This window comes from Varanus komodoensis, unplaced genomic scaffold (genome assembly GCF_004798865.1).
Source record: "Varanus komodoensis strain SLA01 unplaced genomic scaffold, ASM479886v1 scaffold7_3, whole genome shotgun sequence".
Taxonomy (NCBI): Eukaryota; Metazoa; Chordata; class Lepidosauria; order Squamata; family Varanidae; genus Varanus; species Varanus komodoensis.
In genome coordinates this window covers 17,912,083-17,928,387 of record NW_025336480.1, presented here as the reverse complement: position 1 = coordinate 17,928,387, position 16,305 = coordinate 17,912,083, and the positions used below count along the sequence as shown (strand labels likewise).

The 16,305-nt window shown below is 45.6% G+C and overlaps 1 protein-coding gene across 1 annotated transcript; it reads right to left on the bottom strand.

Moving 5' to 3' along the window:
* LOC123035922 (platelet-derived growth factor receptor-like protein) lies at positions 1-16,249 on the bottom strand. Its single transcript, XM_044454611.1, has 6 exons — positions 16,195-16,249; positions 9,302-9,641; positions 8,735-8,886; positions 5,846-6,139; positions 3,757-3,896; positions 1-222 (listed from the first exon to the last, which is right to left on the bottom strand). The coding sequence occupies exons 1-6, from the start codon at positions 16,247-16,249 to the stop codon at positions 1-3; spliced, it is 1,203 nt and encodes a 400-aa protein (XP_044310546.1).
* Between the last annotated feature and the right edge of the window lie 56 nt (positions 16,250-16,305).

The window sequence follows — 16,305 nt, the reverse complement described above, 5'->3', positions numbered from 1 at the left end:
TTATCCAGACTTTGCCTTCCTTGGGGCCAGCGTGGCTGGAAGCATGTGAATCCCAGTAGACACTGTGGTGGCACCCTGCAGATTTTGGGCAATGCAGGTATACACCCCATCATCCACAGCACGTGCTTCATCAATGTATAGGATGCTTTCAGATTCCTGCTGCACCTGTCCACCATGACGCACCAATTCGGTGTGTTCCCGGACATATGGTGGTCTGCCAATCTGAAAATGAGGAGGGGTATTATTTTAAAAAAGGTTACCTCCCATGGATGGAACATGCTGCAGCCAGTGGCCAGGAGATTTCAGTACTGCCTCCCATGTGGCTGCAAAGACAAGAACAGGAGCAACCTGTGCGGTGGCTGCGGATGCAATATGATCCCTGTGACATCTTCTTGACCTACAGTCATCCACCAAGCCTTAGGAGAGCCACTTCGACCTTTCAGGAAGGGCAGAGGCAGGGAGGAACAGCACAAGAGCCACGTGACACCGAATGATTGGTGGGCACGGATGTGGTCGAGGGGCAGCCGGGGAAAGGGCGCATGGCCTCCTGGGGAATGCCGGATGGACAGATTCAGAGCCCAAGGTTCTGCACCCTGATCTTGCACCTCACCCTCAGCCCTGCCTGTTCATGCCCATCAAGGCAGAAGCTGGGGGGCTTCTTGGCTTGGTGGAGCCATGTATTTACTTCCCACCTGCCTGAGCACTGGTCGAAGCAAAGGGGCCGTGGCCATCAGCAGAACCCCAGAGGGCTAGATTTCGCCTATGGGCCTGAGGTTCTGTGCTAGATGATTGCATACGTGCCTTGTAGTCATGCCCTGCCAAACCACTGCCAACGCTGCCTCCCAAAGCAGAAGATGCTGTCTTGGCACAACATGGGGAGAAAAACAGCAGGGAGACAAAATGAGGCTAGGTTGCTGCAGACAAGATGCCAGGGCCTCCAGCTCACACTAAAGCACATGTCTGGCCATGGCACCAGCCTCAGGCACAGAGCTGCATAAGGAGAGTCCTGCTTGGAGCAGGCCCAGGGCCCATCTAGTGCAGAATGCCGGACACACAGCACACAGCCCGCAGCTTGTGGGAGGCCCACAGCAGGACATGAGGGCAACAGCAGCCCCTACCCATGTTCCCCAGCACTTGGCATGCCCAGGCATCCTTCCCCTGATCTGGAGGGAGCATGCGGCCATCAGGACTTGTGGCCATTGATAACCTCAGCGTGTGCCTATGTCAGGTCCATGCTGGATATACTCTGAGGTTTTGCAGTGCACGGTGGGCCAAAGAAGTGATGACCAGATAGGCAACAGCAGGGTAGTATAGTTAGCCATTTGGAGTAATGCAATGCCCCTAACTCAAAACCATCTGGAAGAGGAATGGCATGAGCAAATGCATGGAGTATTGACACAAGAAAGATAAAGGTAAGTAAAGACAACAACTCTCTATTGATATGTGACTTTCCTCAACCGTCACAGCTTCTGTACAAGGTAAAGCAATTTAATGAAGTGTAGTGAGCAAGAGTAGTGTAGAGAGCCAGTGTGGTGTAGTGGTTAAAGATTTGCACTGTGATGGAGACATTTGGGGTTAACTCTCCACTCAGTCACAATGCTCACTGGGTGACTTTGAGCCAGTTGCTGACTCTCAGACTAACCTACCTAACAGGGTTGTTGTGAGGATAACTGTGAGGGCAAAATGAAAATTATGTCTATAAAGGTATGCAAATGGGTGTCACATGGAAGAGGGTTGTGACCTGTTCTCCTCTGTGGTGGAGGGAAGGTCACGATCCAGTGGGGTGAAAATAATGGAACTTTGCTTTAGGTTGGATGTCAGGAAGTATTTCCTGATGGTTAGGACCCCTAGGATATGGAATGAGCTTCCATGGGAGGTAGTGGGCATTCAAGGAAAGATTGGACAACCACGTGTTGTGGATTACACAAGTGGGACCAACTTGTGTCAGGAGTCAGACCACATGGCCCAGGAGGCTCCTTCTGATTTGCTATGTTTCTGTGTAAGCTACCCCAAGTTCCTTGAAGGAAACAAGGCAGGATATAAATATAATAAATAAATAGTAAGTGGTAGAATGCATGCCTGGGTATCACCATGTTCCCGATCACATAGACCAAGCATTTGCACCAGCTAAAAATTCTCCCCAAAGAAAACATCTTGGCAACCTGGCAGAATCACAGATGTTTATGGTTCTGAGAACTGCATCCCCATTTTCCATGGAAGGACATTTCATCTGAAGTTCCACCAACTTTGGGACCTTGATCATAATTCAGGGTTTTGGATCAGGTACAGGCAGTTATCTCTGCCTAAGACTGAGTTGCCATCCAAAAGTCTAGGCAAGAGCACAAGATTGCTCCAGAGTGACTTTGAGTTTTCTCCCATGTCCAAATATAGCTTGGAAACCAAAAAGAAGCAAAGCTAGGGCACAGCAGCCTGTAATTTTCAGCAGTGACATCACTTTTGATACTCCCAGTGGAAATATATAAGGTCCAGGAAAGCCCTATATATTTGGGTATGTTTAAGATAACCTTTGGGTGCAGTCCTACAAGTCTGACACTGGCTAGACAGCAGGTTTTGATCTCTGTCTATTCTAAGACCTCTGTCTATTCTAAGCCCAGGCAGCTAGAGCCAGGCAGCACGCAGGAAGTGGCAAAATTTTTACTCCATTTAGGAGTAGAAGGGCCTCTGAGCTCCCCTGCGACTCACCTTGCTGTGTGTGCGGCTAGGACTGAGACACTTGTGTGCTGTAGTGGATCCAGGGCGCCCCTGCTCCCTGCCAACCGGCATTCCCTCTTTTTTCCCACCCCGTCTTCTTCCAAGCTCACAGGACTGATGTCTGGAGAGGAGCTACCATGAGGTCCTGTGGGACTGAGAGGCACGGTGGGGAGCAGAGCAACCCCTGCTTAGGTCTCCTCTCTCCCTAAAGTCCTAACTCATGGCCTTGGTGGGGACACCTCCCCTCCTATGCACCACCTGACCCTTGCCTAGGGCTCTAAGATCACTCTCTAAAAGACATTTTAATCTGGTCGTTTTTAGTGAGCTGTGACCTTTTATTGGTACTGCATATAGTGCTTATATTGTATTAGTGGAGTAGTGGGAGGCATTTTAATAGTGGACTTTTTCCTGTCTAAATGAGCATAGAGCTGCTGCTTTAAAGCAGTTATTAGAAAAATGTCATCAGCAGTGGCAGCTTCATCCCTTTTCCGCATGTTTACAGCACTCCCAGACAAAGCTTTTACCACACAATCACTCTGCCATATTCACAAAATTTTACTGGGGCGAGGTTGGGTTCCTGATGTTCTCTTCCATATGTAACCCTTCCATACTTTTCTGACACTTCTTGCATCTCTGTCTTTCCACAAAAGAATCTGTTGTGGACGAAAAGACAGCTAAGCTGCACAGGGCCTTTCAATGGGCAGCAGTAGGAACTGTCCACCTGGAAGCACTCGCAAAATTCTCCAGGTGTGAGCAAGCCACATGACAAGGCTCTGGGTGTTTTTCTCAAGAAGAACAATTTATCTTTTCATTCCGTCTCTGACCTACTCCTTCAAGGAGGTCAAACTCATGATTACGCAGCTTGGCTTTGCATCCTCTCTTTTGCTGGGTTCATGGGTCATGATAGTCCTTTGTTTGGATTTCTAAGGGGAAAATACCACAGATCAGCAGCGGAGGAGAAGGCCTTGAGAGAGCAGTTCTGTACTGGGCAAGCCACATCTCTTTTCCCACACCCACTCACCCCAGTGGCACCCCAGTACCTACCTGCTGTCCTGGATATTCCCACGTGAAATCAACAGCAATTTCTGGTTCGCCAAACACAGTGCAAGTGACATTGAAGTTTTCTCCAACGCGAAAAGAGGCTGCTGAGGCTCTGATAGACGGCTTGGGCACTGAGGAGGGATCTGTAGGGTGGAAATAGAGGATGAAAAATTCGGTGTGCTGGACACTTCTGTCTTTTCAGTCATGAGCTTAGAACCCCAAGGACAACTGGTGAAAAATCCCGCATTTCTCCCAATTGCAGCACACGCTGCATACAAATGGGGTAAAGCAGGGCTGCAGAACCTTATGTTCAGGACTTCGGCTCACAACATAAAATATAGTACAAGAATAACAATATAAAACTAACAATATAAAATAAATAACAATATAAAAGAAGTCGCCCTGGCCAGATATAAAAGAAGTCGCCCTGGCCAATTTGACCCTCCGGGGCTCTGAGAAAGACCATGCCCCCTTGCCCTGGCCCCACCAGTCCTCTGACCACCAGTCATTTGGTAATTCCCCAGCATTTGTGCAGTGTTTTCACATTCTAAAAGGCTGAAAACCTTCTCCTAAGACTTAATGACTGATAGTAAGAGCTTTCAGCTAAATGGTGCTTAAATATTTTGGCCCCAATCCTTTGTCTTTGCCCACCCAAAACTGGCATTTAGCCCCCAAAGCTTCTCCGAAATGGAGTTTCATCCTCACATTGAAAGATGCTCCACACTTCTCAGGCAGAGTATACTATGTGTTAGGTATCTCATATGCTTCCCAGTCTAGCCCTGTTCTTTTCTTCCCTTCCAAATTTGTTGGACTGAGGGAGAAAAGAAATACTCTAAAATACAAGACTGCTTATTTATTCACCAACATTGGACTGGCAGCATTTTCTGCAAGTCACAGAGAAGGGGGTCAGTGTAGAAAGAGGGCCCTGAATCTGGACAGGTGCCAACTCCCCCCTGAATCAGAAATACTTCAGTTCCAAAGGAAAATGTCCCAAATATGGAGTCAGCATGGGGCTGATGGGAGATGAAGTCCAAACATCTAGGACGTCAGCAGCTCAGCCAGAAGTAGCCAGAGACTTTTCCCTCACGCAGAGCAGCCTGGCCATCTTAACATCCAGCTGTGGCTTCCTGAGACTTGCCTACACTGAGTCAAAGTGTCAGCTTTGCTGATCCTACCCAGCTTTCTGACTCTGGGCCACAGAACCAGCTGAGCCGATCCCTATAGCCTGGTACCTAGACACCCTGATCATAAGCATAGTCTGTTCCATCCCAAGTGGGTATCCTGTTACTCGTTACATTCTTGCCCCCTAATTCTGCATTTGTGACTGCTTCACTTCTCTCTGAATCTGTGAGTGGCTGATCAGAACTTGTTGACAATCCTGCATTAGTCGCCCCCAAGAAGAACTTCTAATGCACTCTTCATCGGCTCTTTCTCAGCTCTTGCTGCTCCCACAGGCCTGGCTCCCATCTGCTGCTCTGGATTGCAGCCAGAAGGTTTTTTCATGTCATCAGTCCATCCCCTCCGTTCCTCCTCCCTCCACAGCTAAGAATGGATCCGGAATTTATTGGCTGTTCACTATTTACATTGTGCTTCAGTAAAGATGCAAATTTGATTTATAGTGTTATAGAAACTGGATTGAGTTTAGATGCCTGGAGAGGCACACAGTCCAGTGTGTGTTGTGGTCAGAACAATAGATTTCATACACGTGCTTTATCAGATTCATATTCCTTTCTCAGAACAATTGAACTTTTGATGAGGATGCTTGTTATCAGGCCATCTTAACACGTGGGCCTGATGGCACTTGCCCGTGGGTCACATACTAATCAGTGTATGTTAATCCTTGGAAAATTGGAAAACTTCCAAAATTAACAGGAGTTGTAGTTGTCGTAGGGGCCCCAGTACACTGCTTTGCCCGGGGCCCATAATGCTGTTAAGACGGCCCTGCTTGTTATATTTCTCAAGGTCATCACCCCCTTCCTGCAGACTTAGAGGTCTTATGTTAAATTAATTTGGATTTGTACAGAAAACATCTCTAGGAGTGCATGTGGGTGTGAGAGAGGGAGACTTACAATTCACTCTTAAGGTGACTTACAGTTCACATAGAGCAGCATGTATTTTGTGGAAATTTGCCTCACTCCATCCAGGTTTGCCATGCAGAAGAGGGAGCCAGCAAGGGACGGATGTGGGCGGTGGATCATGAAGCCTCTCTTCACATCGTAGGAGATGCTTATCCCATCCACAGGCACTTTCTCTGGGGGGAACTCCCGGTGCAGGGTCACTTTGGCGAGTGGATTTGTCACCTGGCACGGCAGAAGGGTGGCGTGGTTTGTACGCAGCTGAATCACTTCGTAGTAATCCTCGGTGGGCACAAATAGCTCCTGAGGGTCTGAGGAGAAAGCAGGCAGTGGCACATGGATGTGTGATAGTTTCTCCTTTTGTAGCTATAAGTAGTTCTGCAAAGTTACTGTAATCTCTCGCCTGGTTGGAAAGGGCATATCAGAACCATTGTCAGGCGGGAGATGCCAGTTTTTCTGTACCTCTTTTAAGAGCCATTGATGCACAGCCATGAAAAGTTTCACCAACTGATTTATCTACTACAAGTCACAGGACTGAGACAGAGCAGTTGTTTAGGGCCAGCGAGCTGATGACCCTATTCAACAATAAAATGACAGGGTTGTATCCAAGTGTGTTCGTCTGCCAGCACTGATGATCTGGTGGGTGTGCAACGTGGAGGCACAGAGAGAAAGCTCATATAGTGCTGGATGTCATTCCATGTTTTCTCATCAGGGGTCTAGCACAACCTTACAGTAACTTCACAGAAACCTGGGGTGGCCACTTATGCACTGCCAAAACAGAGGAAATACATCACCACAAGATACAGCAAAGGACTTGCATACAAATGTAGCAATAAGGACTATAATGTATGTGGAAATACCGTAGGTGTTGCGATAGTGGGCAGGACTGGCCAGGCGACTGGTGCGCCTGTTCCCTTGAGGGCAACATCACGCTCCTGCTCCGCATTCTCTAAATCCAGGGCTGCCCTCCCACGAGAGGGCTGTCCTTTGTAAAGTCAAACAGAGGCAGATCAGTGCTAGAGCTCCTGCTCTGCATGCAGAAGGTCCCGTGTTCAACCCCCTGGAGACGGCTGTGAGAGAATTCCCCCAGAGGGCTCCTGGAGAGCTACTGCCCGTCAGCAACTGGGCTTCTACGGCCTAACCTGGCTGGCCAGGCATGGCAGCTGTCCTGTGGTCTGCACTGGGGCATTTTCCACGGGGTGACTTATTTTGCAGGACTTGTGGCTCACTGTAGGCTTGTTCCTGGCCATGATGGTAGCCACTTTATGCGCAGTTGACAGATCACTTTTAGCATGGGTGGGTGCATGTGGCTGCAAAGCCACTTGGCAACCGTGGCCAAAAAACCCCCAAAACCAAACAAACCACAGCACTTGCTTTTCACAACCTCACTAGTGATTGCCATGTCCTCAATGCCAAAATGGCGCTTTGGAAAGACGATCACTCATTTCCTATCCCCTCCCACCTATTTTTGGTTTCTCAAACTGCTCTGAAAAAGAGGTGCAAAAGGTTAATACTGCCACTTTCTGCAAGTATTGAAATGGCAGAACCATTCAGTTCTACAGTTCTACAACGAAAAGAGTCACATTGCCATGAGGGAAATTCTCTCCTCCTGTAGATGCACTTATTCCTTTGGCTCCCCCCTCACTACTCCCAGTTTTGTTTCTTCTGATTTGCACTACTAAGTCCCTCCTTTCTTTTAGTATGCTTTTCTTTTCTTTTCTACTATTATTTTCCCCCAGCCCTTCCCAACTGTGTGAAAATTAGCCTGGTCTTGTCAATGTCCTTGTATGTCACTACTCCCTTTAATTTCTTTCTTTGACAGCTGAAACATGCAAGAAAATTGACCAGGCAAGACGGGAGAGCTCTAAGAGAGCACCTGAAAAAGACCAACAAATGATTATTCATTATTATTATTATCAATTTACAACCCCAACTGCAGTTTTCTGAGGCACTGAAAGAAACAAAGCGTGCTTGAAAACAAAAAGAGGAGGCAATCAGAACAGGAGTAGTCCAGTACAAGGAACCAAGAAGAGTTTTGTCTCAAAGTTGCATATGTCTGGAATATGTGCCAGAGCTGGCTGGAGGGCTTAAAGGGGGAAGGAAAGGGAGAGGTCACCCTGGCAAGCCTGGTCGTTTGTTGGGCGTACTGTGAGCTGTTCCATGAATATCTATCCATCACGGCTTATTTGCAAGGTAGCTTGGTATGACATGCAAACCTGCCCAATATCAAGAATGTCGGGCTAGATGGGCCAGAGGCTTCCTCTGCTCCTTAAGTGAGAGGTGCAGCCAGCATGAAAGCCACTGTGATACAGGAAGTGTGTTGCAGCAATGTAAGGTGAATAACCTGTGCTGTGCCTCCATAAGTATAAGCCAGGCTCCACCTCCTCCAGTCATTCTTTGGCCTTAGAAAAGCCTTGTTAATGGCCTATTTTGCAAGCACTGCCAGAAAGCAGTAGGGAATCCTGTAAATAAGCTAGTTAGCATCCCTATTTGAACCCAGATTCCATCGCCACGGTGAATATACAACACAGTTGGAATGGCATGCCTAGCAAACAAACGGTCCAGTTTGTTCTAAGAGCTTGCTCTGTCTTGTGGCTATGCATTTCTGATACCAGAAGGTGAAAGTAAACAAATACCTCCCCCTGCTCTAATTTTGCTCACAAAACCCCTTGATCAGAGGTTACAGTAGTCTCAGATAGTTCTGAAGGAGTAAACTGTTGGTTTGGGGTTATGTAGAAGATGTTCCACTGTGGGTTTCCGATGCCCAAAAGTAGCTTCCTGGTGTCCACAGCACCACAAACAAGGTCTTTCTTTTAGTCCTAGGATGTTTTGGTGTCCTTAAATGCAGAATGATAAAGTCTGAATAGCTCAGTAATCTATCCCATCAAACTCTGAAAAAGGCTGACCTGTGAAGAAGATGAATGTTTGGCTCAGTCTGCTGTTTCCATCACGGCAATCACCATCACGGCACTGGAGCGACCAGCAGCTGTACTCGCCCGTGTCTGCTGCTGTGGAGTTGAGGACTATCAGCTGGCTGTGCTTTTCAAAGTATTTGATTCTGGAAGAGATAAGCTGAGCAAGGCCGAGGACAAAAACAGTAATTCTCCCCACTTTTCCACCCCCAGATACAGGCACTCTCTCCACTGTTGATACACACTGGGCCTGGGTACAAATTTCAGGCCCTGGGACCTAATCCTGGGATTCCAGTCCAGCCTTCCAGGTTTCCCCAGAGGCCACCCCCCTTCCCCTGTTTGCAGCTCTTCTCTCCCAACCACCAAGGTTGAAATCTCTTTTCTCAGGTTTAGTTATTGGCAGCAAGAGCTTTAAGTTCAGATAGGCTGGAATTTGGAGGCCTGCCTCTTTGCCTTCAGCCCCACTTCTCTTGCCTTTGAGCCCCCCACCCAGCACTGAATGCAGCCCCTGAGGGATTCTCAGAGGAATTCAACTGACAGAAGTTCAGCCCCACTACCCACCGGAGACGTCTCTCAACCTCAGCATCCTCCAGGTAGGGGGGATATCTCCACTTGACAGCCATTCCCTTACAGCGTAGGTCCAGCATGTCACCTGCTCTGAGCACAAGTATATTAGGAACTTTCTGAAACTGCCCCTTTGCCACTGCCCGTGTTAGAGCGGAGAAGGGTGGGCGTCCTTGTCGGGAAGCTGTGGTGGGTTTGACTTGGCCTTTCTTTTTGTGCTTTGGTGCTTCCTGATGTGTTTTTTGTCCAGTCACCTTGGAAAACTTGGGATTGCTGACTTTTACAGTCTTTGTGATCTTCTCTGTAGATTTGGGGTGTTTTTCTTTTTGGCATTCAACTATGAAGAAAAATGTATATAAGATGTCACAGCAGGGACATCTAGTTTTACTCTGTAGATAAACGAAGACTGAATATATGAAAGTGGTTCTACCCATTTTAGTTTTTCAGAACTTCTTGTTTATGATAATCATCATGTATTAGTTCTTGCTAAACTTTGTCTCCAGTCCAGCCCAAGAGTTGCAAGCTACCAGGTGGTATAGTAGCAAATGGTGTAGTGGTAAGAATGTGGGACCAGAACTCAAGGTATCCAGGTTCTAATTCCCACTCAGCCGGGAAACTCACTGGCTCAATAAATTCTTTTAATTGTGTATACTGAAATGTCATATGGCATTTAAATATCTGCATTTATGCTAAGCAATGTTATGAATCATTAAGAGTTTCCCAGAGAGTTTCAGCTATTTGGTGATACAGAAATGAAATCAATCAACAAAATGAGTCAGTCAGTCAGTCAGCCATTCAACAGAGCTGACCCTACTGAGTCATGAGAAAATTCCAATAAGCTAACAAATTAGATTTTTTCCCAGTTTTTACTCTCTGAACTTTCCCATATACCACAAAGAATCTGCTTATCTAGGAACATGTGCTCATATTGCCACCATCCATCCCAACACCACCATCCCTACACAAAGGTGGTATTGGCAGGCTTCAGGGAGACTGCAAGATTCGTTGGAGTCTTTTGTTGAACTTTTTGTAAGTCTTCCGGGGGGGGGGGGGGGAGAATCAATGGAGGGGACAAAACTCTAAGTGAGACAGGGAATGAAATGAGAATGGAATGAGGATGGAACATAGGAAAGGAAGTTTGACTGGCTGGACTGGAGGAGGCAGAAGGCAAAACCTGGAGGGAGGGGACATGAAGTATTCCCAAAAGGTCATGATGGACCAGCTGGCACACTGCACCTGAGTTCCCCACACTGCAACATTTTTTTGCAGGTACACTATACACTATACACTTTAGACAGGGAGGCCTTTGGGTTTGTTTTTTTAAAGGATCAACAGCAGTCGCTAATGTGCTGTTCATTTTTATAGCCTTATCAACTGTGCTAAAAATGCCTTGCTCAAAAATACTGGAACAGTAAAGATCTAGCTCAAGTGGGCAAGTTCAGGAGGTCTGGAACCAGTTTAGCAGTCCCAGTTCCCCACTGTGGGCCATGGGGTCCTCCCAGCAAAAGAGCTAATGTCACCAGTTAAAATGAAACTAGTTTTCATAGATTACATGTTTCAGCAGCATAGCGGGGGAGAAGTGGAAGGGGGAAAACAGAGGGTCGTCTTAATTCATATTCTTTCAGCCTTATATATTTTCTCTAAAATCATACTTTTAAGAAAAGGTTTGTTTGAAGTACCACCTAATATAAATTCCCTTGCTTTTTGTTCCAGCCACAAGTAATGGAATTGTTGTGCTTTTGCTCAATGATGCTACGTGAAACTGGGGAGAGGTGATTTTGAGCAGATGGGAAAGAGTTAAATGGGCCTTCTATCCCAACATACCACTAAACTGAGTGGAGCTGATTTCTGAATAAACATGCAAGGGGGAAGAATGTGAGATTAAATACACTTCTTGGGCCTCACACCTTCAAGCATATAAAGGGCATGTACAGTCCACAAGAAGATGTTTTAAAGTATACCATATACTTCACAAAACTAGGACTTTGGGCCTACATAACTTAGATGCTTTCTTAAAAAATATATTAAACTAACACGACAAAGGCTACTTTTAACTGGTTTTTTTCAAAACTAAACTGAATATTCTCTAGACTTAACCCTGCAGGTCACAATTCACAAACACTGAGGCTGATTACATTTGGAATTCATAAACTATCCTCAAGTCTTGCTATGCACAAAACATCTCAAGTTAATCTGTTTCTTTACCTTTATCTGTGAAGGAATTACTTTCTCCCACCCAAATAGTGGTTTCTGCTTGATTACTAATGAGGAGGATTTAGAACCAAAAGAAAAAGCTCAAGTTTTTGCTAGAGGAATACTTCCATGTTTCATTTTTATCACATCTATATCCCACTTTTTCTCCAAGGATGGCTACAAAGCTGTTTTTGTCCTTTTTCTGCTTTTATCCTCACAACAGCCTTGTGAGGAAGGCTGGTGGGTCGAATGTGTGATTGGCCCAGATCATCTATGGAGCAGGCTTTTGACCCAGGTTTCCCTAGTCCTAGTATAACACATTTTCAAAAATTCCTGATCTTTAGTTCGACTTGTCAAATCTTCCTATGCAGAAGATCATTCACATTTGCTGAGCAATGCATTTTTTCCCTTGGACTTGTGAAGGCGTTCTGCACTCGGAACCTGGAACCTGCACAGCCTGGCTCCTTTGGCTCCTGATGTACTGCAGGCAACGAGAGGCCATGTTTTGGTGTTCCCAACAAGGGATTCTTTGTGTGGGAAATTGAGAAATGCTCTGCACATTTTGCTAGGGAAGGGAGAGAAATCATATGAGTGTGGAGGAAGAAGAAAGAATAAGGAAAAACAGACTTACCCCAAACAACAAGGAGAAGGCAGCAACTCAAGATAGCCAGTTTCTTAGAATTCATACCGAGGCAACGAAATGACACCAGAAAATGTGTCTCTGTGCAGCGAAGGTTGTGAAGTTGCAACCACTGCTGTGTCTTTTACAGCTTAGAAGAAACCTTGCACCAGCGTGTCCTCTTGGGGGCAGGGGAGTAGTGGGGGGTGGCTAGAAAAGGAATTCAGGAGATTTCAAAGCAAACTCTTGGCTTGCCTCATTAAACAAAATCCTTTTCACACATGAATGCCGCAAGGGTTCAGGATCCTACAGAGAAGGTGAATGGGGCTATTCAGCACTGTTCTCTGGGAGAAGCACTCCAGGCTCAAAAACAATAATTTCTGATTAAAAATATTATGGCTAGGTCCATTCAGACCTTTTCCCCATAATAAAGCAGCAGGGGGAAGTGAGACAGTAGTTTGCTGGTTCTCTGATGGTGAATAAAAGGAGCTCAGACTAGGGTCCGTGTCTCTCTCCATGCAGCTCCTGACATATACTGAAGGTGTAAACATTCAAGCAGACCTCCAAATACTAAGATGAGCCCCTCAGTTAAAAGACAGCATACAAATGTAACCATCTTTTTAAAAATGAATGCTTTACAGCTTTCCTCAAGTGGATGTTCTGGACTACGACTCCTGGCATTCCTGACCTTTGGTCATGCTGGCTTGGGCTAATCAGTGTGAAAGTCCAAAAACTCTGAAGGGCACCAGGTTGGGGAAGGCCACTTTACAGCTTCATTGAAATGGATATTCTATGCCCATTCTTCTATATCCTATGGATATAACTAAGGAGAACCAGTGCAGCTGTGAGAAATGAAATATTACTGTTACTAAGTGGTAAAGTGAAAATCAAAGAAAGGGTGAAATATAGGGCTAGGATAGGATCACTGGAGTCCCTTAAGGCCAAAAGGCCTGAGGATAGAACCATGTAAATAGTTGTACTAAAAGTAATAGTGTTTCTTACATCAAAGTCCTGAAAAAAAAAAACCCAGAGAGGGTAAAAATTGGAGGGGGGGGAGTGGTAAAACTGTCACCTTCATTGAAAGAGAGTAGGAAATTGATTGCCTTTTACAACTGGCCGTAATGAGCTTGGAGGAAGGCCTGTTCGCCCTATCTCATCCTCCCACAAGATTTAGGAAACAAGTTGGCATCAAGTGAGAGACTCCAAGGCCAAGCTGGCCTGTTGACCTCTTAGAAGGTACTGTGCACACTTAATAGGTTCGTGAATAGTAAATGTCACACCTCTCATAGGTAATAGGCTTATTAGCATGAACATGGGATGTATGAGCGGGAGGGGGAGCAAATCAAGGGGTAGTAAGCGGACGGAGAAGATTCTAACTTCTTAGTAGCCCAGCGAATGGGAGAAAAGAGGAAGGGTCTACGAGCAGGGAAAAGGGAATAAAAAGCAATGTCTTGTGTGTAAACAGTGCGCTGCCTGTGTGGTGGGCGCCTGCTCTTGCAAGAACGAATTAAACTGTACTGCTTGGTAGTTTGCCTCCGTATCGTCACTACTGGGATTTACTCCTTACACAGCCTAGTGACCAGGGAGCTGTGCTAGGATTCAGAAGAACCAGGTTCTGCTCCCCATTTAGCCATGAAGTTCACTGGGTAACTTTGGGCCAGTCACAGACTCTCAGCCTAAACTACCTCACAGGGTTATTCTGAGAATAAAATGGAGAGGAGGAAGAGTATGTAAGCCACCTTTGGTTCCTTGTAAGAAAAAAGGAGGGCTATAAAAGTAAAAATAATAATGACAATAGCCGTTAGAGCCACATTACTGTTTAATAGCAAAGAACATATAGCTTCAAGGTTGTATGAACAGCTCATTAGTTCTAAGCAGGAGAGTAGTGCTAATCACTGTTTATCCTTTAAAAACCCCTTTTGGATTGCTTTAAGCACAGACTTTGTTTTAGCTCCAAGCTTACATAGCTGCATCACTATACAGCAGAAGCGTGGGGAACATAAATGTATCTTTTACCTGGATTTGCACTTGGCAAGAAATGGCAGCTTCTACTACGTTGCTCGAAAAGATTTGGGGTTGTGATGATAGCGGGCTAAGATTTTCCCACAGCAGCAGACACATGATGCAATCCTAGGCATGCTTATTCTAAAGTAAATCCCACTGAATTCAAAGATGCTTACTCTCAGGTAGGTGTGTACAGGATTGCAGTCTGAAATCCTATATCCACTGGTGGTCATCACTGCATAACAATACTGTGCATACCTAATATGCATTTCAAGCCTTAAAAATGCATTGTACATACATTTCAGCCATTCTTATAGCAGTTCTTAAGGCCATTAGTACTACTGTTATCCTCCCTAAGGCAGAGAAGACTGATGTGAGGAAGGAAGAGGCCTAAGATCAGGAACCAAAAATAAGTGATTTTTTTTCAGGAATCCCTTTGAAGATAATTTTGGATGAAATCTGCTCAAATGGGAAAAGTGTGTCTTTCAGATGGGAAGAATGCACACTTTCCCGTTCAATTACTGAAGCATGAAAATACACATTTAAAAATATACAAACTTTTCCACGATTTTTTTTCATGATCACGAATTTGGGGATTTGCCAACATTTATTGGATAGACATGCTCTTACTTGCATTTGCATTCTGGATTGCAAAGAGGACATGCGCACATGATTTGCAGATGGAGACAACATTCTTGTGCATCCTACCTTAGAATAGGTAACAGTAACCTGCCTTAAGAACCCAGAAAGCTCTCAGGTGATCAGAACCACAGTTGACTTTTAGCATCTATGCTACAACAGCTCATCTGGTGGATAGGGATTCCATGAATTAAATTACTATCTGTTATTTTGTTTTGCTCTAGAATGTTTCATACTACAAATAAGGACAAAGATATGCATTTAAGATATAGAGCAATCAAACTATTATGATGTCATTCTGTTGGTGACAACCACTTGTTCCACAACGTGGTTTCCTAGAGTTATTTTGTCCACATCACAGATGAATCTGTTTTACTTGTTGCTTGTTTTGCCTTCTCAGGGGATGGATCGTTTTTCCTGTGTTTCTCTGTACTGTGGTGGATCCCATAGCCAAAGTAAATTAGGAAGCCTATAATAGATAGAACAGAAGTATGACTTCTTTCTCTTTCAGAACCAGATTTTTTTAGCGTCACCCCTTCCCTTTCTAACATTTTCAGTAATATAAAGAAAACTACCTCAGATTAATTCAAAAGACATGGAACTTTTAAAGCACAATGCTATATATGCCTCATCAAAAGTAAGTTCCACTCAGAAGTAAGTCCCTCTTCCAGGTGAGGGGAGACAGGATGCATTGGGCTATGGCTTAGTTCTTTGATCATACGCTCCTCCTCTGCTGCCCTTTCCAGGCACAAACGCTTGCCAGACTCGTGGGTTGGCCACTACTTATAGTCTATGCACTGGTTCACACATGCATGCGTACCATTTGATTTATCTACATTTGAGTACTCTGCATTTGTTACTGGCTTGTGTGAACTGATGTAACCAGAAAGCACTGTGTATGAGATAAGGCAGCTCCCACCCACATGGCCAGTGGTAAGAGCTGATGAGCTAACGTCCAAAATATCTGGAGAGTACCAGGTTGGGGAAGGATGGGACACAACACGGACTGTTGCAGTGATCGCCATGTATGCCTCAACCACCCCGAAGGGACAAGCTCATGGAAAATGCCATGGTCACCTGCGTGCTTCCCTTTGTGGCACTATGTTCTATGATGGTCGCTATGGGAGTCAGTTGGAGCATCATTTTTCAATTGGACTACTAGTTTTTACTGCTAGTCACACTGTTAATATTGCTAGATGGCAAGAAAAGGCCAGGCTTTCTCAGCTCCTCTTTATTTCTCAGGGGTGCAGGAGTATCTTCTGTGAGTGGATAAGGAAGGGTCACCTAATGAGACAAGTCCAGAATCTCTAGCAGGATAACAACAAGGCTACACTGCCTAATCAGGAATTCAGATGGCCCTGCCTTTATAGCTCATGATTACTTTCCCCAAGCCCCCCACCCCACCCGGTGCAATGTCACATTCTCAAAGGCTTACCGAGAGCCATCCACACTGTGTACTGAAGCCAGGTCTCATTGCTGAACTGAGCCATTAGGTAGATATTGACCAGGACACTGAAGATGGGCAGGAACGGCAGGCATGGGACCT

Excerpts from the sequence above, each read along its gene's own strand:
- LOC123035922 (XM_044454611.1), bottom strand. The coding sequence starts at position 16,249 with ATGGCTCAGTTCAGCAATGAGACCTGGCTTCAGTACACAGTGTGGATG. Across the intron at positions 8,887-9,301 it reads GAGGTTGAGAGACGTCTCCG|AATCAAATACTTTGAAAAGC; the intron begins GTGGGTAGTGGG and ends TATCTCTTCCAG. Across the intron at positions 3,897-5,845 it reads CATGCTGCTCTATGTGAACT|ATCCCTCCTCAGTGCCCAAG; the intron begins GTAAGTCACCTT and ends TCCACCCTACAG.